Genomic DNA, 23,344 nt, shown 5'->3' with positions numbered 1-23,344 from the left:
CTAATTGTGAAGGGGAATGACATGGTAAGACCCATGCTTTTAAAATATTACATTGGCAGCTATGTGGAGGATGGGCTTGAGAGAGGAGAGCCTTAAGGCAGAGACCTCTTAGGAGTCTCCTTCAGTGACACAGGAGAGAAATGATAAAGATTTGAACTAGGGTGATGGCAGTATGAGCAGAGAGAAGAGGACAGATTAGAGGAATGTTATTGAGGCACGTGGCAACTGATTGGAGATGGTAGGTGAGGGTGAGTGAGGAGTAAAAGGTAACTCCAAGGTTTAGAACTCAGGTGACTGAAAGCACCTGAAAGCACTGAAAGCCCCAAGAGAAGTAGGAAAGAAAGAAGAGCGGGGCAGGTAGAGGGGATAGTAGATAGAGCACAGGTCCTGGAATCAGGAGGACCTGAGTTCAAATACAGTTTCAGATATTTACTAGCTAGGTGACCTTAAGCAAGTCACTTGACCCTGTTTGCCTCAGTTTTCTCATCTGTGAAATGAGTTGGAGAAAGACATGGCAAACTACTCCTATATAAATATATCTGTCTCAAAAAAGAGGAAATTAAGAAAAGGGACGGGTTTGGGACAAAAGATGGTGACTTCTGTTTGGACAAGTTGAGTTTGAGATGCTTACTGGGCGTCCAGTTAAAAACAGCCAATAGGAAATTGGTGATGTGAGACTCGAGCTCAAGAGAGATCAGGACTGGATTCCTGAACAATATTCCTTTATCTTTGCAGCCTAATATCAGATTCATTTTCTTGGTTGCCATAATACACCTGACTCAATCCACTAATATTTTTAGATGGTTTTCAGAGGAACTACAATCTAGTTACACTTCCCATTTATCTTGCCTGTAGCTTGTTTATACATAGTGGTTTGCATGTTGTCTCTCCTATTTATGAGACTGGGAGCTCTTTGAAAGTGAGATCTTTTGCTTTCTTATTGACTGACTTCACCCATTTCACATTTGGGGCATTGATTCTTTGAACCCTAATCAAAGACCATATTTCTCTCTGTTAAATTTACTCTTATTAGATTTGGCCCAAAGAGAAATGATACTAGCTAGCCTTATACCAAATCTCCAAAGCACGCTGAGTACAGTCCCAAGATACCAGGCAGTTCAGGTCTTTGTAACTAAGTCCCTCCCCTTTCTACTGTTGGAGAGGGTCAAACAGGCAGGTTTCTCCCAAATCCCTCCCAAATTCACCGCTGTAGCTGGTGAATCTAACTCTCTCCTCACCTCCCAGTAACTCCCTTGCAACATTGAAGCCAGAAGTATACGGGGCAGATCTTGGTTTGATCAATTTTACAATACTTCACATCTGATCTGAAAATTCCACCTAATCATTACCTGAGGCAAAGGAAACTTTGCTGTGTCTAAATATTTCCCAGGCCTCAGCATAGCTCTACCATTCAGTATTAGGTAAGAGGAGGTGTGGAAAGACTTTTGTAAAGACCCCTGAACAAGAACATAGGAGAGCTGAGCTATTGACTCCATTCTGCTGCGAATTTGTCACATGTGACCTTGAGCAAATGATTTCTCTCTTGGCATTAACCTCCAGATCCCAGATTCCAAATTGTAGATTCCAGACAGGGCTCTGGAAGACTAATAGGTTGGACCAGCTGACCACTAAGCTTCTTCCTAGTTCCAGCATTCTAGGAAAGTACAGATAAGTACTCCTCACCCATCCTGAGCACCCCATCCTGAGCACCCCACCCTGAGCACCCCACCCTGAGCCCCCCATCCTGAGCACCCCACCCTGAGCATCCCATCCTGAGCACCCCATCCTGAGCACCCCATCCTGAGCACCCCACCCTGAGCACCCCATCCTGAGCACCCCATCCTGAGCACTCTCTGAGGGAGCTGCTATTCTAGAGGAAGCAAAATAGTTTTTGATTCCTTGAAGTTCTTGGTCTAAGGAAGGAGCTCCTTAGTTTCACAGAGGAAATATAGCCCCTGACCTAAACGAATCCCTCAGGCTCTGAGGAGTGACACAGTATTTGCTTACTCTCAGGGAACTCCTTGTCTGAGGAGAAGACTTGGACCCATGCTCTGGACCCAAAGATAAAGTCATTCAGACAAAGGAACACTGAGTGCAGACTGCAGACATCAGTGCCAGGGCAATGAAGAGGAAAGGAATAAGCAAAAAAAGATTGGGGTTAATCCAAGAAGCCTTTTGGAAAGAAGAAAATCTCAAAACTAGATTTGAAGGTAAGAAGATAACAAGTGAATTAGAAGAAAGGAGTGGAAGTCCACAGAGAGAGAGAGGATAGGAGAAGAAGGCTGAGCAAAGACATGAATTTTGTGCAAAGGAGGGGGACCAGATTCACATGGATGCAGGAAAGAGAAAGCAAGCGGCCTCAAGACTGATGGAGTGGGTGCATGGGACAAGCTTTCCCAATATGGGTCATTAATCAGGCTGCCAGGAAGTGGCTGTTGGGGACCACATGGCAAGAGAGTTGAGCCAGGGCAAGCTTCTCCCCAGAGAGGCAATGTGCTCACTGCCAACCTTCATCAGTGTGATCCCAACCTTGTCTAGATCCCTGTGGGAGGCTGGGCCTTCCCTAGCCATGGTAACAAGAATAAGCTCCTGGAAAAGGAGAATTCCTTCTCTGTCCCTAGACATCAGCCATAAAGGGGCCATGCTCTTGCTTCCTTTGGAGAGAGAGAGAGAGAGAAGAAAGGAAAAAAGAAAGAAATGAAGGAAAGGAGAAAGGGAGGAAGGAAGAAAAGAAGGAAGGAGAGAGAAAGGGACGAGGAAAAAAGGAAAAAGAAGGAAGAAAAGAGAAAGGGAAGAAAGGAAAAAAGAAAGAAGGAAGAAATGAAGAGAGAAAGGAAGAGAGAAAGGGAGAAAAGGAAGAAAGGAAAAATAAGGAAAGAAGGAAGGAAGAAATGAAAGAAGGAAAGGAGGGAAGGAGGAAGGAAAGAAGAAAAGGAGGAAGGAAGGAAGGAAGGAAGAAAGGAAGAAAGGAAGGAAGGAAGGAAGGAAGGAAGGAAGGAAGGAAAAGAAAGAAACATTATGTACAAAACATGGTCCTAAGTGCTGGAGGTGAGTTAGCTATTTGCTAACTATATGCCCTTTTCTAAGGCAGGGAGAAACAGGAGTGACCTGAGTCCAGGATGCTACTGGAAGCAATACTGGATGTAAACCTTCTTCCCTAAAAAATACTCTGATCTTTTTCTTGCTGTTCCTCAGGATCTTCAAGTGGGATTCAAACCCAAGTTTTCCTGATTCCAAGTCCAGCATTCTATCTACTACACAAGGCTGCTGCCTGTTCACAGGATGCCTCAAACCCTAAACATTTCCCCTCTGCCTCTGCTGCTAGGAATGGACTAACCCTGGCTAGTCAGTCATTCATAGCCAAAGGCATAACTAGAGGAGTGAGTTGCGGTTTTGTCCCCAGAAGCCAAAGTTTAGAGAGTACTAATGGCGCTTTCAGTCCTTCAGCAGCAACAGAAACAAGTGAGCTTAGCATCTAGTTAGGAAAACTAAGTAGTTCACAGAGGAAGTCATGGGAGGTCTGGAAGCTCCTCTGCAGCCTGTTCCTCCCTAGCCCCTTCCCACCCACCCCAGTGGCCTCCTCAGCAGGACATTTGAGGTCACTGTTCCATGGCATAAAAATTGCTAATTACAGCTCAGCTTTGTTTTTTTACCAGCTTTCTCTCCCCACCTGAATTACCTTCCCTCCTTTGCCAATCCATGCCTCTTCCTTCTTCTTTCCCAGATGTATGTGTATATATATATATATATATATATATATATATGTATAAAGTATAAATGTATATATATATATACACAAATGTATAAATAGCTCCCCCTATTTCCTCCAGAAAAATCTTCTAGCATTAACCTCATCCAGTTGTGATCACCACATCACTCCACTGTCTACACCCTACCTCTTGATGATCTCACCAAATCCCACAGATTCTGTTCTCTCTAGGCAGATGACTCCCAGGTCTATATATCCTAATCCCTCTTGAATTCCAGCCCCACATCACCAACTGTCTATTTCCAAATGAATATATTCTGTAGGTATGTCAAACTCAATACTCCCAAGACAGAACTCACTATCTTTTCCCCAATGCCCATACCTCTTCCTCACTTTGCTACTTCTGTTGTGGGTATGGTCATTCTTCTGGTCACCCATAGCCAAAGAGTCATCCTCAACTGTTCCCTCTCCCTCACTCCACATTTCCAATCAGTAGCCAAATTTTAGTGATTCTGCCACTACTATTCCGTTATTCCTTCCATTATCCCCATCGAGGGGTTTGATATATCTTGGGTTGGCATAAGAAATTAAATGCAAATTTGGGGGGAGTTTTGCAGAAGCTACAGAAGACACATAAAGGCCAACAGATGACACAGTAAAAGTTCAGAAACTCAGAAATGAATAAAATATATGTATAATATTATATGTCAACCCAAATTTTACAATAAGGTATTGTTGACACTCCATAAAAGAAAAAGAAAAAATTCAGGTTTCTTCTCTGGTACTAAGGGAGGGCCTCAATTTTTTTTGAGGGGGGAAGGCAGGGCAATTGGGGTTAAATGACTTACCCAAGGTCTCACAGCTAGTGAGTGTCAAGTATCTGAGGTCATATTTGCACTCAGATCCTCCTGACTCCAGGGCTGGTGCACTATTCACTCACTGCCTTACCTAGTTGACCCAAAATTGTTTCTTTCCCTCTTTTTAAATTTATATGGAAAGCTAGGACCTCAAATTTTTATGCAGATTATCCAGATTGTAGGGATACCACATCCATAACCCTCTCAACGTGGAAAGGACAAATGTATATCCTGCCTTTCTTACCTTCTCTCCTCTCACACCTAGCCTCAGCCTAGCCTCCTTGGTCACTCTTACCTCTTGCCTAGACTATTTGAATAATCTCCTAGTTGGTTTTCCTGCCTTAAGTCTTCCCAGATCATCCTCCACAAAGCTGCCAAGCCCTATCTTCCTCAAGGACTGTTTGACCATATCAACCCCTCTGTTCAAGAAGCTTCCATGGTTCCATCTTCCCTCTAAGGTAAAATTCAAACTCCTCCATGTAATATTCAAAGCCTTTTGCAATCTGCTCCAACCTACCTTTCCAGACTCATACATTATTCCCTTTCATATGCCCTCTGGTTCAGTCAAATTGACCTACTTTAGTCTCCCATTTCTGTGCCTTTGCACTAGCTGGCTCCCACTGATGGAATCCAATGCCTTCATTTTGTGGAAGAGAGGACTGAAGCCCAGAGAAGCAAAATGAGTAAGTCTTGAGAGGGGAAGAAGGTGTTGGGGGGGGGGGGGGGGGGGGGGAGGGAAAGAGAGAATGAGAGGTGGAGAGGAGAGAGGGAGAGGGGTGAGAGAGAGAGAGAGAAAGAGAGAGAGAGAGAGAGAGAGAAGGGGGAGAGAGAGAAAGAAAGTGAGAGAGAGGAGGGAAGAAGAGGGAGAAAAAAGAGAGAGGGAAAGAGAGGGGGTGACTGGGAGGTGGGCCGAAGGAGAAAAAGAGCAGGAGGGAGGGGGGAAGGTGGAAAGGAGAGGGAGGGAGAGAAAGAGTGAGGGAGACAGAGAGAGGAGGGAGGGAAAGAGAGAAAGAGGGAGAGAGAGCTGAAGAGAGGGGTGACTGGACAGAAGTTGGGAGAGAGGAGGAGGAAAGGGGGATGCTGGAAGAGAGAGAGAAGGAGAGGAATAAGAAGGGAGGGAGAGAGAAGAGTGGGAGAGAGAGGGGAAGGAGGATAGCAGAGTTAACCTTCAAACCCAGGCCCTCTCATTCCAAATCCTAGTTGAACTGAACGTTGTCTATCCTCACCAAAATTGCTCTGGACAGAAAAGACTCCCTCCTAGATTTAGTAATTCTCTCTTCTTTTCTCTTCCTCCTTCTATCCCCCCAAAGAGAAGCTGTTTCAGCATCTCCCTTAGGCAAGACCTTTTCTTGCATTTTTGTTTTTGTGTTTCTGGAACTCAGTATAATGTTCTGTACATAGTAAGTGCTTAGTAGATCTTTTGAATAGAAGTGATTTGGTATAAAGTCGACTCTTACTAAGACATACCTTGTCATATCAGCACACACACGCGCGCGCACACACACACACATACACATCACTCAAGTCATCAGAATTAGCCTCAGCTGAAAAAAAAAGGCTTGGAAAGCATGAGTCAAGGCAAGAGTTTCTGGTTTCCACCAGGGATGTTGTGGGGGTTAGCTGGGTGGGTAGGAGGGAACAAAATCCTAGGAAATAGATTCTGTTCTGGGAATGACTCAAAACTGTGGTTAATCATTAGGAAAAAAGGAACTGAGGGTATTGAGGGTTCTCGTGTGTGTGTGTGTGTGTGTGTGTGTGTGTGTGTGTGTTGTACAGGCAGCATGCTGTCTTGGGAGTCAGATAAGAGAGGTTCAAATCCCAGCTCTGAGACATTCTGCCTGTGTGGTCTTGAACAAGTCACTTAACTTCTTGGCCTCAATGTTATCATCTGTAAAATAAGTGGATGAGAATAGATGAGTTGAAGTCCCTTTTAAAATGAAATTTATGATTCTAGGACAAAAAGATGACGTGTCTTTGGAGGGTATTTAAAAGGCACTCTGCCTTTAGACAAGATAGAAATTCTAATATCCCAGGGAGTGGGGTCCAGAGATGATGGACTATCTTGCCACAGATGGGCTAGCATCATAGGATTTGGGGGTGGGCCATAGGTGCTTAGAGATCATCCAATCCAAACACCCACATTTTACAGAGGTGGAAACTGAGGCCCAGGAAGGTGAAGAAATCTGTCCAAGGCCACAAAAGATAATAATAGAGATAAGATTAGAATTTAGTCTTCTGTCAATAAAGCCAATGCTCTTTATATCACATTAAACTGTTTTTTGGAGTGGCTCCAGAAATCTTCTTCTTTTAAGCAAGCTTTAAACATCATGCCTCAAGGAGAACATGTTACCTCTCGTGGTGGAAGTCACGTTGTCCTGGCTGTTTTGACTGAAACCAGGAAATCAGATTGTTTTCACTCATTCAAACCTTTATTAATCACCTACAGTATACAAGTCCTATGCTATGCTGTTGGAGAGAGAACAAAGACCCGGCAGCATAATCTCTGCCCTTCAGGAATTTATAGGCTAGTAGATACAAGGAAGAGTAGTATGGCCTACTGGACAGTGTGTTGAACCTAGAGTGAGAAAGATCAGAGTTCAGATCCCTCCACTGGTACAAGTCACAAAATTCCTGAACTTCCATTTCCTCATCTGTAAAATGGGAATGATGACACCTGCATTACTTATCACAGAGGGTTTTTCTGAAGTTCAAATGAAATGTATGCAAAACATGATGTAGTCTCTAAGGCATAACAGAAATGTCAACTATATATTATTAGACAAAAATACAGATAATTAGAATACAAATTAAAATGACTGAGATCAGAGCTGTTATTAACCGAAACTGCACCTGGAATGAATTGGTTGTCAGGGTAGGGAAGGAGACAAAGAGACCTGGAAACATGGAAAATACTCTGATAGGGCTTACTAGCATAGGAATGCAGACAATCATCCCACTAGGGCTGTGATCATAGCCCAGATTGTCCCCCAGGGATGATTTTGTTCCTGGGTCTTCAGAATAGGATGACGTTAAAGTCGGAAGAAAATATGAAAGGAGGCTATCCCAAGAAGAGAGCTGCACCCTGGGACAAGGACCCGTTCACCTGATGCTAACTGGAGATCTGTCCCACCTTACTGGAATCTTACTTATATTTTGAAGTCCAAGTTAAATGCTGTCTCTAGGAAGCCCTTAATTTTGTTTTAAATGTTTTTAGCGCAATTAGCCTGTGTTGCTCTGTATCATGATTGATACAGATGTAGTGTGTGTGCCATATTTCTTGAGCAGATTACAAATTTTGTGAAAGCAGGGTCTGCGTCCAATGTGACCTTTGTGTGACTAGGATTGGGATTTCAGGGACCAGTCCATGAAGCATGTGTTGAGTTGTCTTGGTTCCTTCTATCTGCCTCAGGGTTGAAGTCTTGGAAACTTTGGAATGATGAAACAATTAGTTGCCTTATCCGTTGTCTTGTCTCTGTGATGGCAGGAAAGGGGGTTTTGGTCCCCCTAAACCAGGAGGTTTGGCCACTGAACAAGGAGGAGTGGTGCACTCAGTGTACTATAAAGGAAGTGACTCCTTCTCTGGACTGCCCTTTCTGCTAGTCTACCAGGATGTCAGCACTCTTGTAGCCCCACCCCTAGCTGAAATGGCACACTGCTCATAGAGCCCATGTGTTCACCCATGTGAGTCTGAGACTGTATATCAAGGCCCTAGCTGCCGCTTCTGCTTTGTGCCTCTTCCCTGAGGATAGGTGATACGCAGTAATCCTGAGATGGACACTGCCAGCATCAGAAGCTATTTTGAAAGTTTAAGAGCTACTCAGTCCTTAGTCAGTGCTCTTCATTGGGAAGCCAGACAACTATGGCTGCACTTACTGGAGATGGCCACCGGCAGAAGGATGAAATAAGCTCCTAGCCTGCCTCACCAGAGCACGAGCACTTGAAGGGAATTACCAGCATGAAATCTATTGCAAAATGCTTCATGTTTTAATGCTATACTCCTGTGAGAATATAATAGTAGTTAAAATTGATGGCTGTCTTAAGCCTCATCAATGCACTGTTGTGAGTCTTTTGTGTTTAATACTCCTTTTGCACAGAGGAAATAAATGGCTGTTCTATACTTGATCTACATTGTATCTTTCTACTTCTTTTTTGGGAAAAACCCTAGACATAAGTCAAACCCAAGTTTTATATGATCCTCCCTGGGGCTCCAGCTTAAGGGGTAGGGCAGAGTATAAAGAGCCAGTAAATTCAAGCATAAAGAGTCCATGTTCTTTCTTTAGTCTCTGAAAGGACTGAAGGTAGGCTGTATGCTTAGGTCCAAAGGTAAGAGAAGCCCCTTAGTAGTAAGGAAGAGGTTAAGCCCCACAGCCCCACAAGTCTCAGGTGCAATATCTGCCCCAGAGCCTCGTTAATGGAATTCGTAAACTGAAGACAGTACACTGTGTCTAAAACATAGCTTGTCCCTCTCTATCTCTTTCTTTTTCCCCTCTCCCTCTGACAAAGAAGTGATTTTGGGAAATGGGTGTATAGAGATGGCAGGGGTGGGGAGAGAAAAGAGAGGTCAGTCACAAGCTGGGGAAAGGATTGATGCCTTCCCTAACTAAGCTCCCAGGCAAAGTACCTGTGTGTTCTAGATCCTCTTGGAGGAAACTGGAATAGGATTGGGTTATTTATTGGGATATGAGGAAACTTTCCCCAAATAGAACTGTCCCCATCCTGGTGTGAGGATCTCTTCTATCCCCCAGATTCCATCTCCACCCTCACCACTCCAGTTCTATACTGCTCTCACAAACATAGCCCAGGCTGTTGTCCAGACTGGGTTTCATGGGCTAGAAGAAATGCACAACAGAAATTGATGAGGAACTCAGTCTTTGAACTCCATAGAATCCGATACTTATGTGGGGAGGGAGGGAGAGGGAAGAGAAGGAGAAGGGAAAGAATCAGGGAGAAGGGAAGGTAAAAAGCAGGGCATGTGTGAGGAGTCTGACCCAGGTGAAGAGCAAGCTAGTGGGGTGTGCTGTTAAATGTTTAACAACCAGCTCTGGGGTGGGGAATACCTCACTTTTAACTTTAATCTGCATTATTAACATTTGCCCCACCACTTTTTTAAGTCTAGACAATCAAAAAAAACATAAATCAAGTCTTGATTTGTTTATTGTTCAGTCATTTTTTAGTCGTTTCTGACTCTTTGTGACCCCATTTTGGGGTTTTCTTGGCAAAGATACTGGAGTAGTTTGCCATTGCCTTCTCCAGAACATTTTACAGATGAGGAAACTGAGGCAAAGAAAGTGAAGTGACTTGTCCAGGGTCACACAGCTATGAAGAGTCTGAGGCCACATTTGAACTCAGAAGAGTCTTCTTAAATCCATGCCCAGCACTCTGTGCACTATGGCGCCACCTAGCTGCCCCTGATTTGCACCACCTGCTGATTTCTGAGATATAAACTCTCCTACGAATTTAACCAATGAAGTCTCTTGGCACTGGAGTCAGCACACCTATAGGCTACTCTGAGCAACCAGGAAACAAGAAGAATGGTGCCAAAAAAAAAAATTGCTCTGGGACCAGAAGATCTGGGTTCAAATCCTACCTTTGATACCTGTGTGATGTTAGATAAGTCACTTAACTTTCCTAGGTCAGAATTTTGGCTGTGAAAATGATGGTCCCTTTCAACTCTAAATCTGTGGTCCTAGGATCTGGAGCGAGAAGATGTGGCATAAAATCTCAGCTTGACTCTTTACAAGCCATGTGACCTTGGGTAAATAATTGAATACTTTTGGGCCTCGGTTTTCCTGGAATGAAGGGGGTCTCTTAAAGCTCATGGCTTAGGTCTAGGATCTGCTTGTACGTCCCAGGGAATACAAAGGTGTAAGATGGTCTTTGCCTTCAGAGAGCTTGTAGAAAATCTTCATAAACTTCCCGTGCACAGATGGGAAGGGCCGCTAGGTGGCGCCATAGTGCACAGAGAGCCAGGCCTGCAGTTGGGAAGACTCATCTCCCTGAGTTCAGATCCAGCCTCAGACACTTGCTAGCTTTGTGACCCTGAGCAAGTCACTCCACCCTGTTTGCCTTGGTTTCCTCATCTGTAAAATGAGCTGGAGAAGGAAATAGTAAAACACTCCACTGTCTTTGCCAAGAAAACCCTAAATGGGGTCACAAAAGAGTCAGACACGACTGAAAAATGACTGAACAACTAATGGAAATTTGAACATGGATCTCTCATGAGAATTCTCTCAAAAGACCAAAAAGACAGATAATATTCACGCATATGTAAATATGAGAAAAGGGCACTCATGTGCCACAGGCTTGGATCGTGGGTCTTAATGCAGATGTATTTTAGTAGAGTTTGGGAATTCAGAGCATTCACCCACTTTGCTCACCATCATGAAATCACACACACACACACACACACACACACACACAGATTCAGACATGCACAGTTATGCAAGCACAAAGACACACACGAAGATTTAGACGTGCACAGCTGTGCATATACACACGCACACACACACACACACATATACACCACTTCATCAGTTTCCCAATGGGAAGACTGGCAGAGGTGAGTAGGGCCAGAATGAGCCTGCGGGTGAAACAGCATGCCAGGGCTGAGCCTGTGACTGAGCTCAGCTGCACTGACTTCACTCCCTGCCTCTCTAATCCCCTCCAATCCTTTTACTCCCCATTCTCCTGCTCCAGAGCAGCATCTCAGAGGACTGGGCTTTTTTCCTGCACATCAGACCTAATTAGATTCTTTTCTTATCGAACGTCAAACCTGCCTCTGGGTCTGTGTCCCCTAAGGACAAGGCAGCCTCTCTCTTTCCACTCCTTTCTCCCCTCCATGAGACTGTTAGTTAAGTATCCAGGAAAGATTGGCTTCCTAGCCTATCTGAAGGGCACCAGGTGCCCCTACCCACCACTATATGAATATGATACCAGAGAGGACAGCGTGGAGAGAAAGGCAGGGCTTTAGGTAGACAGAGGATCAGAGCTGGGAGAGACAAACCTGGATATTAGGGGACCTGTCCCTGTCTCTCAGAAGAGAGATCTGAGAAAAGGCTACAAATCCCAAAGGGCAGCCCCCAAATCATATCTATATTGAACATTTTTACTATATTCAATATTCCAGTGCCATGCCATGGAAACCCTCATAGTAATACTTTCCTCTCCTTCCCAAAAATGTCTCATCCATGCTCCCCATACCCTCTGAGGGAAGGAATGGAGCTCTTTGAAAAAGTCATGATCCCTAACGATTTAGAACATTTTTATATGCCTATAAATTGTTTTTATTTCCAAGGTCTTAGGAATATAAGAACCTCTTCAAAATTCCCAGAGACAGAACAAACTCTTGTCCTTGCTAGCTAGCATCAGGGGAGAATGGAAGAGAAGGAAAGGAGACCAATTCTCTCTCTAGTCCTGAAATGCTCTCATAGGGTTATTTTTTTTAAAGGTCTTGGGGCAATTAAAATATATGGCCCAGGACTCAGCATGTTTCCTGCTGCCTCCCTGGAACTAGGTGGATCAATCTTATTACTGCTGACTCCTAGGGACCCAGAACCACTGATTCAGACAATCCTGAGAGAATGGGGAAGGAACAACCTTATGAAATAGCCATCACTGTCTAGCCAGCCCTGAAACTTCAGGCATTCTGCAGCACAACCCAAGACTTAGCCCAGGTGTGTGTGTGTGTGTGTGTGTGTGTGTGTGTGTGTGTGTGTGTGTGTGTGTGTGTGTGTGTGTGTGTGTGTGTGTGTGTGTGTATGTATATGTATATATATATATATATATATATATATATATATATAAAACACTGGGTAACACAAATATCAGTATATACCCTCCCTCTCCATCTTTACCTGTTGAATTTCTACCTACAGCTCAATTCAAATGCCACTTCCTCCATAAAGCCTTCCATGGTGTCCTTCTTTCCACGATTTCTCTCTCTTTTTCTTTTTGGCTTTTTGGAGGGGGAAAGGCAGGGCAATTGGGGTCAAATGACTTGCCCAAGTCACACAGCTAGTTTTGTGTTGTGTCTGAGGCTGGATTTAAACTCAGATTCTCCTGATTCCAGGGCTGGTGCTCTATTTACTGCACCACCTAGCCATCCCTGTGATTTCTTTCTTTGAGGTCACTTCTCGATTTGGCATTTTGTTCTAATGTTTGTTTTTTGCATTTCTCTAATGTGCTTATGTGATATTGTGAATAACAGCTATCTATATTCGTGCCTCATCCTCTGTGAAATCGTAAGTTCCATGAGGGAAGGTTCCATATTTTAGTTCAACTTTATGTCTTTCCACAAAGCTCTTCAGACATTTAGAAGTTCAAGAAATACTGGAACAGTGGAGAGAGGGCCTAGCCTGGAGTCAAGACAACCTGAATTCAAATGTGACCTCAGATACTTACTAGCTGGGTGTCACTGAACCCTGTTTGCCTCAGTTTCCTCATCTGTAAAATGAGCCGGAGAAGGAGATGGCAAACCAATCTAGTGTCATTGCCACCAAAACCCCAAATAGTGTTGCAAAGAGTTGGATATGACTGAAAAATGTCTGAACAACAACTAAATAATTATTACATGCAAAACACAAAATTCAAGAACTCTAGTATAGCCAACCAGCCTAACATCAGGTGAGAGGTTCAGGCTTGGCCAACTTTTGTCTACGGTGTCCAGACACTATAGATAAAAGAATGAGTGAGAAAATGTTGGCGACATCATTAAAAGTCTTCATTCCCCATGGATCAACCGATCTGACTGGATGACTATGGCTAACCGGAAGGAAAGGTACAGGTGTGTAAGATGCAGACATGCTTTGGGCAGGATGTCTCCTTTGCCTGCTGTGTACAGGAGAACACTATCCTAGGTATGCACTGGGACAGAGACAAAGTTTAACTAAACAAGACATAGAACCTTCATGAACTTCCACAGATAAAGGAGACTGAAATGCAGGAACTATAAAACAAAAGGCATTACATAAATGCCTTAGTCAAAAAGTTGGGGGGGGGGCAGTTAGGTAGCGCAGTGGATAGAGCACCAGTCCTGGAGTCAGGAAGACCTGAGTTCAAATCCAGTCTCAAACACTTAATACTTACTAGGCAAGTCACTTAACCCCAACTGCCCTGCTTTCCCTCCTCTTAAAAAAAAAAAAGTTGGGAAGGACATATTGGTGAGCATTTTCTTTCCTCATTGCCCCCACTTCCACCCTCTTCTATCACATCAAGCAACCTTGATTGATGGTCTAGAAAGGAATAGGGGCAAAATCCTCTTGTGGGAAGACCCTTCTGATGTCCACTGACCCACTTACCACAATCTTTGTTTCATTATCAGGGAATGTATCGATAGCTAGGGTGCCCCCACCCTGGTCTTGGCTCAGTCTCTTCCTGCTTGGTTCAGGTACCTGTCCAGTGCTCTCTCGGACCCTCCTCCTCCAGCCCAGCATCTTCCTCTCTGCATTCCATGCATCCCATCCTGGACCTCTGCCTGGTCCCTGACCTGGGGATGAGGAGAAAAAAGTCATATCAGTCCCTCCTTGTCTCCAAACTGTACCTGAACTAGAAGGGGACGGAGAGGAAATGTATTCTTTTTTAAAAACATACTGACACCATCCTGCTCCTTTAGAGCAGATATAATTAAAGAAGCTAAGCCTAAAAAATCCAACCTACTTTCCACATCTCATTGTGGCACAGTGGGCCGTAAACTGGGTACTAAGGGACCTGAACTCTATTCACTGTCACTAATTAGCCATGAGAAGAAGACGGAGGAGGAAGAGGAGGAGGAGGGGGAAGAGAAGAAGAAGAGGAAGAAGAAGGAGGAGGAGGAGAAGAAGAAGAGGAAGAAGAAGAAAGAAGAAGAGGAAGAAGAAGAAAGAAGAAGAAGAAGAAGATCATCACTTCTCTCTAGGCATCATTTGGCTCATATAAAATGGTGGCTAGAGTAGCCTGTTATCCCACTAGATTGTCAGGTCCTGGGTTATCTGACACAGAATGATCCAAGAAGGCAGAAAAAGTCCTTGTGATCATCATCCTGAGCCAAATGTTTCCATGTTCTCTGTGCCCAAAACCTCAAGCAGTTTACGGCTTAGCCTGACAAAGAGGAATCACCAGGAACTTACAATAGTCAATAAGAACATATACAGTATAGGGGAATACATACACAGGCATATGGATAAAGTCACTCAGGATGTACCTGAATTTCTGAAACTATAACTGACCTGAGATTTTAAAAAAAAGTTTTATTTGGTTTTCTTGCTTAGTCTTCTGGCAACATCATCAACTCTGCAATCACAGTATAAGGGCCAGTTTAGAATCTGGCTATTCCTGCTTTTTGACCTGTTAGCTTCAGGAGACCTTGGAGTGGGAGACAGAGAGAGAGATGAGGGCCCACATCAAGGCTTTTGTCAGGAGTTGCTGCCATCTTGTTCCCAAACAGTGCTAACATAGCTGCTCATTAAGGTTCACACTATGGACTCATGATGACAGTCACAAGGATAGCTGTGTCCTTGACAGCACTTTTCAAACATTTCTGGGTCAGATAACCCAGGACCCTGACAATCTAGTGGGATGACAGGCTGGCTACTCCAGCCACCTTCATTTTATATGGAGCAAAGTAATGCATAGAGAGAATCATCATCATCATCGTCCTCTCACTGTCACCATCTCTTTCTCCTCCTCCTGCTCCTCTTTCTTCTTATTTTCTTCTTCTCCTCTTTCTCCTCCGCCTCCTCCTTCTTCCTAATTAGTGGCAGTTTTGACATCCTATGTTCTATTCTCTAAGGCCCTTCCCAGGTCCAACATTTATTCTGGGTATGACAGAACATGCCATGAGAGAGACTGAGGCTGGTGAATTGGCAGGTCAGGGCTAAAATGGTTAAATCCCATTGAGGTACCAATCCTCATCTCATAAAGTGTGAGGCCACCAGGCTGCCTGAAGAGGGAAACTTTGTTGTTCAATCATATTCGACTCTTCATGATGCCATTTGGGGTTTTCTTGGCAAAACTCCTGGAGTGTTTTACCATTTCCTTCTCCAGCTCATTTTACAGAGGAGGAAACTGAGGCACATAGGGTTAAATGACTTGCCCAGGGTCACATAGCTTGTAAGTGTCCGAGGCCAGATTTGAACTCGGGAAGATGGACCTCCTTTCTCCAGGCCCAGCACTTCATCCACTGAACCACCTAGCTCCCTAAAACAAAGACTAGAAATGAAGCCAGTCAAAGCTCCCTGGACTACTATCAGAAGTGGGATTGAGCCTATGAGTGGCTGCAGCCATTCTAGACTGAAAGATTGGGGAGAACTCATCTTAACAAGAAACAAATGAATTCTATATAAATCACCCTACTGTATTATCTCTCCAATTAAAACATGCTACTTCTTTCCATGGCACCTCTCACCAACACAGATGTGCTTCTCGATGACTCTTTGCTGGGACCCTCCATTGAAATAAACTCAAGGACCAAGCAGGTGGATAAGAACCCTGATAACAAGTGCTCAGGTGCCTCTAATTAGTCTGAAAACATCTGCCTTGCAATTAAGGAATCCTGAGCTTCACTGGGGCCCTATGTGGTCACAATGTTTCTTTTCTTATTTCCCTCAGTAGGTGGGGAAGAACAGAGCCTGCGGACTGTGTCATCTCTTAGGAGGGATGAGGATGGGGATCCAGGAGCCAGGGGTAAGGACAGGAATGGTGGGGAGGAGATGGTGCTCCCCACTGTGGGGAACATGGTTCATCATTAGACATTTTATTCAATTAAGTCATTCTTGGCGGCTGGTGGCTGCTGGGCCCCTGCCTGCTGGTTCTCACTTCTCTGCCTGTAATCTGAACCAGATGCTCCCTGGGAAAGGACAAGACCACTCTGGGGAAGGGGAGAGAAAAGATGGAAGAAGGGAAAGAGAAGGTCTGGGATCCCTCTCCCCTAAGATGCTCAGGGGCCACCCATGGATGAGCTAGGGACCAAACCTGGAAAGAGTGATGCCTTATCCTTTCCCAATTTTCCAAAGGCCCTCTTCAAAGGTGCTCACAGGCATTAAAGGGGACTTTGGCTCTGTGCCTTCCCTCTGGGCTGAGGTTGAGCCATGGAGCTGCCTCCTAAGCTTGGGGTCTTCCCAACTAGGACTGTTTGTGCTAAGGAGCTGGCTGGGTTCCCTCACTTAGTAATGGGATTTAGCTTTAAAACCTGGGTGTTAGCCAGAGCAGAAGGGGTGCATGTGCAGAGAGCACCAGGGGGAGGCATATCACCCAGGATGGAGGAGGGTGGGATAGGGAGAGTGTTCTGAAGCTACCCTTTAGACAAACCCAATCTTTAGACAAACCCAAATAGGGAACCCAGACAGGGCTGTGCTGAGGACATGGCCAGTGCTGGCAGAGAGATCAGCTAAAAGCTGAAGGGATGGAAGATGAGGGAAGAGGGTGAGGGAGATATTAAGTGCTGAATGAAAGGAACAAATGCTCACCCTTGGCAAAAAGCTTTCTTTACAAAAACAAAACAAAACAAAAAAACAGCCCTGGAAGGTAGGTCGACTTATCCCCATTTAGATGAGGAATGGTTAGCTCAAAGACAGTTAAGGGACTTACCCAGGATAACACAGCTAATAAATGGTCAAAGCAGGACATAATCCTGGGCCTTAAAATTATACTGGGATTAGGAGAGACTTTAGGAATCATCTAGGTAGTAAATTCAGAAAGGGAACAAGCAAAGCAGGTACTCTCATATTACACTTAATATATACTTTTTAAAAATCCACAACTGCATGTAATAGACATTTATAGTTTTATATATAATTCTCTTTTATGTTCTTTTCTCACATGTTGAAACATTCATGTTTGTTGATGTTTATGCAACAGGGAACTGACCCATGAGGGATCAGTTCTGGAAGCATGCCCAGGGGCTCCATGTGGATATTTGGAGAGCCCGACTAAACTTCCTGGGCTGAGCCCTCATTGGCTAGTGCCCTATCATATGTGTTAAATATGTAATAAAAATTTTTTTTAAAGAAATTATCTAGGTCAACTCTCTTTTTTATAGATAAGGAAACTGAGGCCTAGAAACATGAAATTACTTTGCCCAAAATCTCACTCAAGTGAGTAGGCCAAAACTCGAAGCTCAGTGCCAGAGGACATCTGTGGGCACATATGCCTGGCATGTGTACATAGACCCACCCAGGCTTTTCAGACCATTAACATATGAACACAACCCATGGCCTCTCTGCTCTCCCCAATGGGCCACTTCCCATAAGTCATTCCTCCTGGTTCCCAGCCCTATTTGCCTCTTCTTATCCCTTATACCATCACCCCAATGTGGGTGCAGTGGAAGGGGGTAGGTCTCAGAAGTGGGGAACAGAAAACACAGTGTCTTTTGCCACAAGCATGTTTCCCCAGGACTGAGATTCCTGGGGTGGACCTGCCCCAAGACTCAGTTGGGCCTGTTTGCGGGGGAAAGGACTGCCTGGTTTGTCCTTCTCCAAGGAGTAACAGAGGCTTGAGAGAGGAGCCGCTGTGTCCAGAGGCGTGGCATAGAAGTATGTCCGACTGGCTCTGGGGATGGTGTCCCTACCCTGATGACAGTACCACCCACCCACCCCTTAACAGTCCTCTGCCCCCTGGATACAACAGAAGTCTGGCTCACACCCTGTCATCAAAAGCCTAAAACCTGTCAACAGCCCTTTTCCACATCCCTAACACAATTCTCCACTCATCTCTGCCTTTGCAGCTAGAATAGACCAGAAATAGGCCAGAAATTGAGAAAGGCTCTTTCTTCCATGTTTACCTTGTGGTCCAAATTCTCTGAATGAAGAATTAGGTATCCTGGGCTCTGGAGCCACCTCTGTCACTAATTTGGATAAATCACTAATTCTCCGTGCCTCAGTTTCCCCCTCTATAAAACAAGGGCATTGGACTAAATGACCCCAAAGCTTCCTTAAAGATCTAGCTCTTGTGATCCTTCTAGCCCTGACATTTCACCCATCTCTCCTGCACTGTGCCCAGGGCAAAGATCACCTTTGACAGTGGGTCTCTTTACTTTCCCACTTCTAATTTGGTTAATACTGGGATGGGGCTGTTCCCCACCCCCATAAGCCTCCTTCTTGGGTGAGTTCCCATCACTACTATTTGTTTTCATTCCCATCTATAGACTAGACTAGGTGAGCCTTTCTGTTCTTTTCCCTTTAATTCTTCTGTTCTCTGCCCAAGGACTATGGCTGGAGGCCAGGGCAAGGAAAGCTATGGAGGGTGAGAAGGTATCTGGTTTAGCGAATAATAGACAAGTCTAGGATGGTGTCCAAGAGCTAAGAGACTAAAGCCCTGGAAAGGAGGGCACTGGTTCTTCCTCTTTTCCCCACAGAAGACTTTTAGAATATCCCTATTTCTTTAGATGATTGGACCAGACCAGGACTGGGAATTCACGAGTTTTTGATACCTGATATTCCTTATCTGACACTCATTCTTAACACTGAGTTCCATCTCAGACTCTAAGGCCCTATTCCTGATGCTGAGCCCTCATCCATGAGGGCTACCCTCTACACTATCCCCTATCCCGTACACTGAACTACGGTATTCCAGACAGAGCCCTCTTGTTCCTGATACAGAGTTCCATCCCAGACCTGAACCCCATTCTTATATTAAGCCCTCATCCCTGACACTGAGCTTACTATCCCTGACAAAAAGCCCTCAATCCCAGATACTGGCCCCTCATTCCTTGATCCTGGCTCCTTGCCCCCATACTTGACATTGAACCCTCTCCCCTCCCAATCCTGATACTGAACCCTCAGTTCAGGACAGAGATCACCAGAATTTGCCTTTCAGAGAGACACTGAAGGCTCAGACAAAGTCTACCTTCACCTTTGAGAAGGTCCTAGTCCAACCCTCCCATAATGCCCTCATTTACCTCTTGGAATGCATAGATTGACCATACCCTTAGCATAGATCTGGATGAAAAAAATTAAACATCAGAGCAAAAGGGGAAAGGAAGTTTGGGTGGGAAGTTGGGGGAAAGGGTTGAGATGTCAGAGGTACCAAAAGAAGATCAGAGAAAAGAAAAGATTGGAGGTACAAAGAAAGACCACATATACAGGAAAACTGACAAAGAAAGATGGGGAGGTAAGAAGGGAAACACAAGAAGAGAGGAAGGCAAAGAGAAAGATTTAACTGTCTTAAAGTCTTTCCTACCAGAAGAGCCTGGGATCTGTAGTTCCATCTCAGGTCACTTCCTGAGTAGGTAAAAGGGTTGGGAAATAATGATGGGAAGGGGAGAGGCATCAAGACTTCCTGCTTTGGCCAGCTACTCTAGCCCAAGCTACTGGGAGCATAAAGCACCCAACCATGGATATTCTCCCCTTCTCTCCCTACTCCTTGCCTATCCTCACCCAGCCAGCCTTTTGTGTTGCATCCATCCCCATCTCTACATATCTCCCTCACATTCTTTGTCTCTCCGTATCTTTATGTTTGAATTTTAAAGAATCACAGCTCATTAAAAATAAAAGGGACCTCAAAATCTTCTGGTCCAAAGCCTTCATCCTATTGATGAGAAAACTGAGGCTTGGGGAGAGAAAGTGACTTGACTGGTGTTATATAGCAAGTAAATGGCAGCTCTAGGATTCGAGCTCAGAACTTCTGACTCCAAGATCAGTCCCTCTTACCACCATACTTCTACAACAATGCTTCTCCATCTGTCTGTCTCTGTCTCTCTGCCCCTCATCTTCTTATTGTTTCTATCTCATGTTCTTTCTCTATTTGTCTTTCTTCCTCTCCCAATCCTCATAGAAAATAAAGTTTCCAGCCTCCACCAAACCATCAAAAGTGGAGAAAGATAGAAAAAATAAAGAGGTGCTCTCTTTTCCCTCCCATTGTCCTGATCCCAGCTCTTCAAGGGAGAGCTAAAGACCAGGATTGGAGGAAGGGCTCTCCTCTTCTGGGTTCCCTTCCTGTTCAGTCCTCTTTCTCTAGTTCACTCAGAAATCCTGACAGAGATCCAGAGATACCTAGTTCTCTGACAGGAGTCACCTGGCCCTCACCTCCAGGCAAAATGCCCCCTTCTCTCAGAGGCAGGGAGGAGATTCTTCACAGAGATGAAAGACCAGAGCAACCTTCCTCTCAATTCTCTTCCTCTCTTCCTTCTCTTTCACCTTTCCCACCACCTCCACCTTCTTACAATAGGATAATCTCAACCTCTACACCTCTAATCTGCTAATTAGACCTTTGACAGATTGGGGAGGGAGAGATCAGGAAGGGGAGAAGGCTCACCTGCTAAAGAATCCTGGGTTTAGCTCCCAGGCACTTCCTTCCTTCCATCATCCCCCCTCCCCCCCACACCCATGTCCACCCCCCACCCCACCCATCCCTCAGCACACACAAACTTTTCCAAAGCAGACATCTTCCTTCTCTTTACCCTCCCTACCTCAAACCACATGACTAAAGGGTAATCTCTTCTATTTACAAACACATCCTACTTCTACTGTCTCCCCCTAGGCCCAAGAAGGAGACTCCATCCTCGAAACTGAGTCCTGAGCCCATCCCTGACACTGGGCCCAATCTGGTGTTTCCTGCCCATTTGGGTCTGTGTGGGGCAAGTGAAAACTTCTCGGGTAACATCTCAGAAATCCGAATAGAATTGTAATAAAATACCAAAGACTTAAGACTTAGCAGCCTGAGACCCTTGCCCTATTCCCCTGGTCATGAGCTGAAGGTTTTGCTGAGCTTAGCTAATATGTAGGAGGGGAAAGTACATGTTCCTTAAAACTTGTCTATGGACTTAGTTTCCCCTTGACCTATATAAATACAAGTTTAGAAAGATTATTGTAAGACCTACAGACTGGTCATCATGTTCTAAAACCCCCATGACTCATAAGATATTTCCTACCTTCCTGTTTCCAGTAGGAGGGTCACCATGACCCAAGGTCCCCAATATCCCCATTATTCACGAGATATTGTCTGCTTTCACATCGGCATTGACAAGGTTGATAGTTTTTATCTGCTTTCATATCTATATTTTCACTATATTAAAGTAGTTGACATTTATTTGTTATGATACTGATATATTTTGTCTGTTTCCTGTCCACAAGATATGTACCTTCTGCTTTTTGATATTACTTACATTCCACCTGCAGCTCCAGCAGATTTTTGTGGTTAAGATTGTGTGCCTCAGTTCCTAATTAATGGGAACAGGACAAGACAAAAGGGGGGAAAGGATGAGGGGGGGGGGATTTGGGGTATATAAACCAGCTTTTTGTCTTCTGTATTTCGACCTCTCCTACCAGACAGCTTCTGGTTGTGATGATGTCCCCTTCTCGTTAGATTGTATAATAAATCTTTCCTGTCTTTAGTTAGAGATGTCTCTGCTTATTTCATTGGGCAAAAGTGCATTTTGTCCCACACAGGTCTAACCACAGTCCTTGTTTAGAGCCCCTGCATGAAGTCGCTTCTCAAAGAAGTGTGTATCATGAGACTCAAGGGGGAGGGTCCATGATGAAAGGGAAGAGACGGAATATTCAGGAAAGGGCAAAGGGCAAATTCAATTAAAAAATACTTATTAAGTGTCTACTATGTGGGGCAAAGACTCTGTATTAAACAAAAGCTACTGTCAAAACTGGGAAGCAATTGGGCAGAAATTGAATTTAGAACAGCACCTTATACCATATACCACAATATGCTCCAAATGGATATAAAACATATAAATATAAAAAGTCATATAAAATATCAAATATAGAAATTAAAAATGAGAGAATGGTATGAGATATCTTACACAATTATGACCAGGAAGCAAATAATTTGTTTTTCAGAAGGCAAATTCTTAACTAAAAAAAGGATAGAGGTAATTGTAGGAGATAGACTGAACAATATTACAAAAAATTGAAAAACTTTTACACAAAAAAATTCAGCTAGAATTGGAAGATAAATGGGTAACTGGAGAAAAATATTTGTAGCAAGTTTCCCTGGTAAAGGTCTGATATCCAAGATATATAGGAAATTGATGTGAATATATAAGAATAGAGTCATTCTCTAATAGATAAATAGTCAAGGAATATGAACAGATAGTTTTCAAAAGAAGAATGTAACCTATGTACACTCTTACAAAGAATGCTCCAAGTCAATCATTAGAAGAAAAAATGCAAATAAAAATATCTCTGAGGTTTTACTTCCCATCCATCAGATTGGCAAAGATGGCAACAGTCAATGTTGAAAGGACTATGGGAAGACAAGCACAGTCATACTCTGTTGGTCCAACCCTTTAGATAATTTGGAATCACATTTAAAAAGTCACTAAACATACTCCTTGACACAACAACACAACTACTAGACAGATACTCCAAGGAAGTCAGAGACAGAGCACCATTTGTAGTGGCAAGAAACTGAAAACAAAATAGGTGCCCTTGGGGGCAGCTAGGTGGCGAAGTGAATAAAGCACCAGCCTTGGAGTCAGGAGGACCTAAGTTCAAATCTGAACTCAGACACTTAATACTTACAGCTGTGTGATCTTGGGCAAGTCACTTAACCCCAATTGCCCTGTCTTCCTCCCTCAAAATAGACACTACACACACACACACAAATAGGTGCCCATCATCTGGGAAATGTCTGAACAAACTGGGACATATGAAATGATAAATGATATATATAATGAAATGATAAATATATAAAGAAATTAGGTAAGTTTAGGAAGATTGATGCAGAGTGGTATAAGCAGAACCAGGAGAAGTCAGTCAAACATTTATTATGCACCTACCGTGTTTCCCCGATAATAAGACCTATCCCGAAAATAAGCCCTCCCCTTACTGTGTAAGATTCCTCTAAAATAAGCCCT

General features: G+C 44.1%; 2 protein-coding genes across 2 annotated transcripts in view; one reads left to right on the top strand and one right to left on the bottom strand.

The window, feature by feature from the left end:
- The window catches only part of RPL19 (ribosomal protein L19), a 108,465-nt gene that overhangs the window by 4,779 nt on the left and 80,342 nt on the right, over positions 1–23,344 (top strand). The window lies entirely within an intron of this gene.
- PLXDC1 (plexin domain containing 1) overlaps positions 1–23,344 on the bottom strand; it is a 108,945-nt gene that overhangs the window by 81,637 nt on the left and 3,964 nt on the right. Inside the window, exon 2 of the mRNA XM_069074299.1 lies at positions 13,863–14,050. Coding sequence (XP_068930400.1) covers positions 13,863–14,050 — 188 coding nt within the window. The remainder of the gene's footprint in view (positions 1–13,862; positions 14,051–23,344) is intronic.

This window comes from Petaurus breviceps, unplaced genomic scaffold (genome assembly GCF_028583685.1).
Source record: "Petaurus breviceps papuanus isolate PSGF00001 unplaced genomic scaffold, PetGlider_PUasm1.0 90887, whole genome shotgun sequence".
NCBI classification, from domain to species: domain Eukaryota; kingdom Metazoa; phylum Chordata; class Mammalia; order Diprotodontia; family Petauridae; genus Petaurus; species Petaurus breviceps.
The sequence above is the reverse complement of the archived record's forward strand: the minus strand, read 5'-3'. Positions and strand labels throughout refer to the sequence as shown.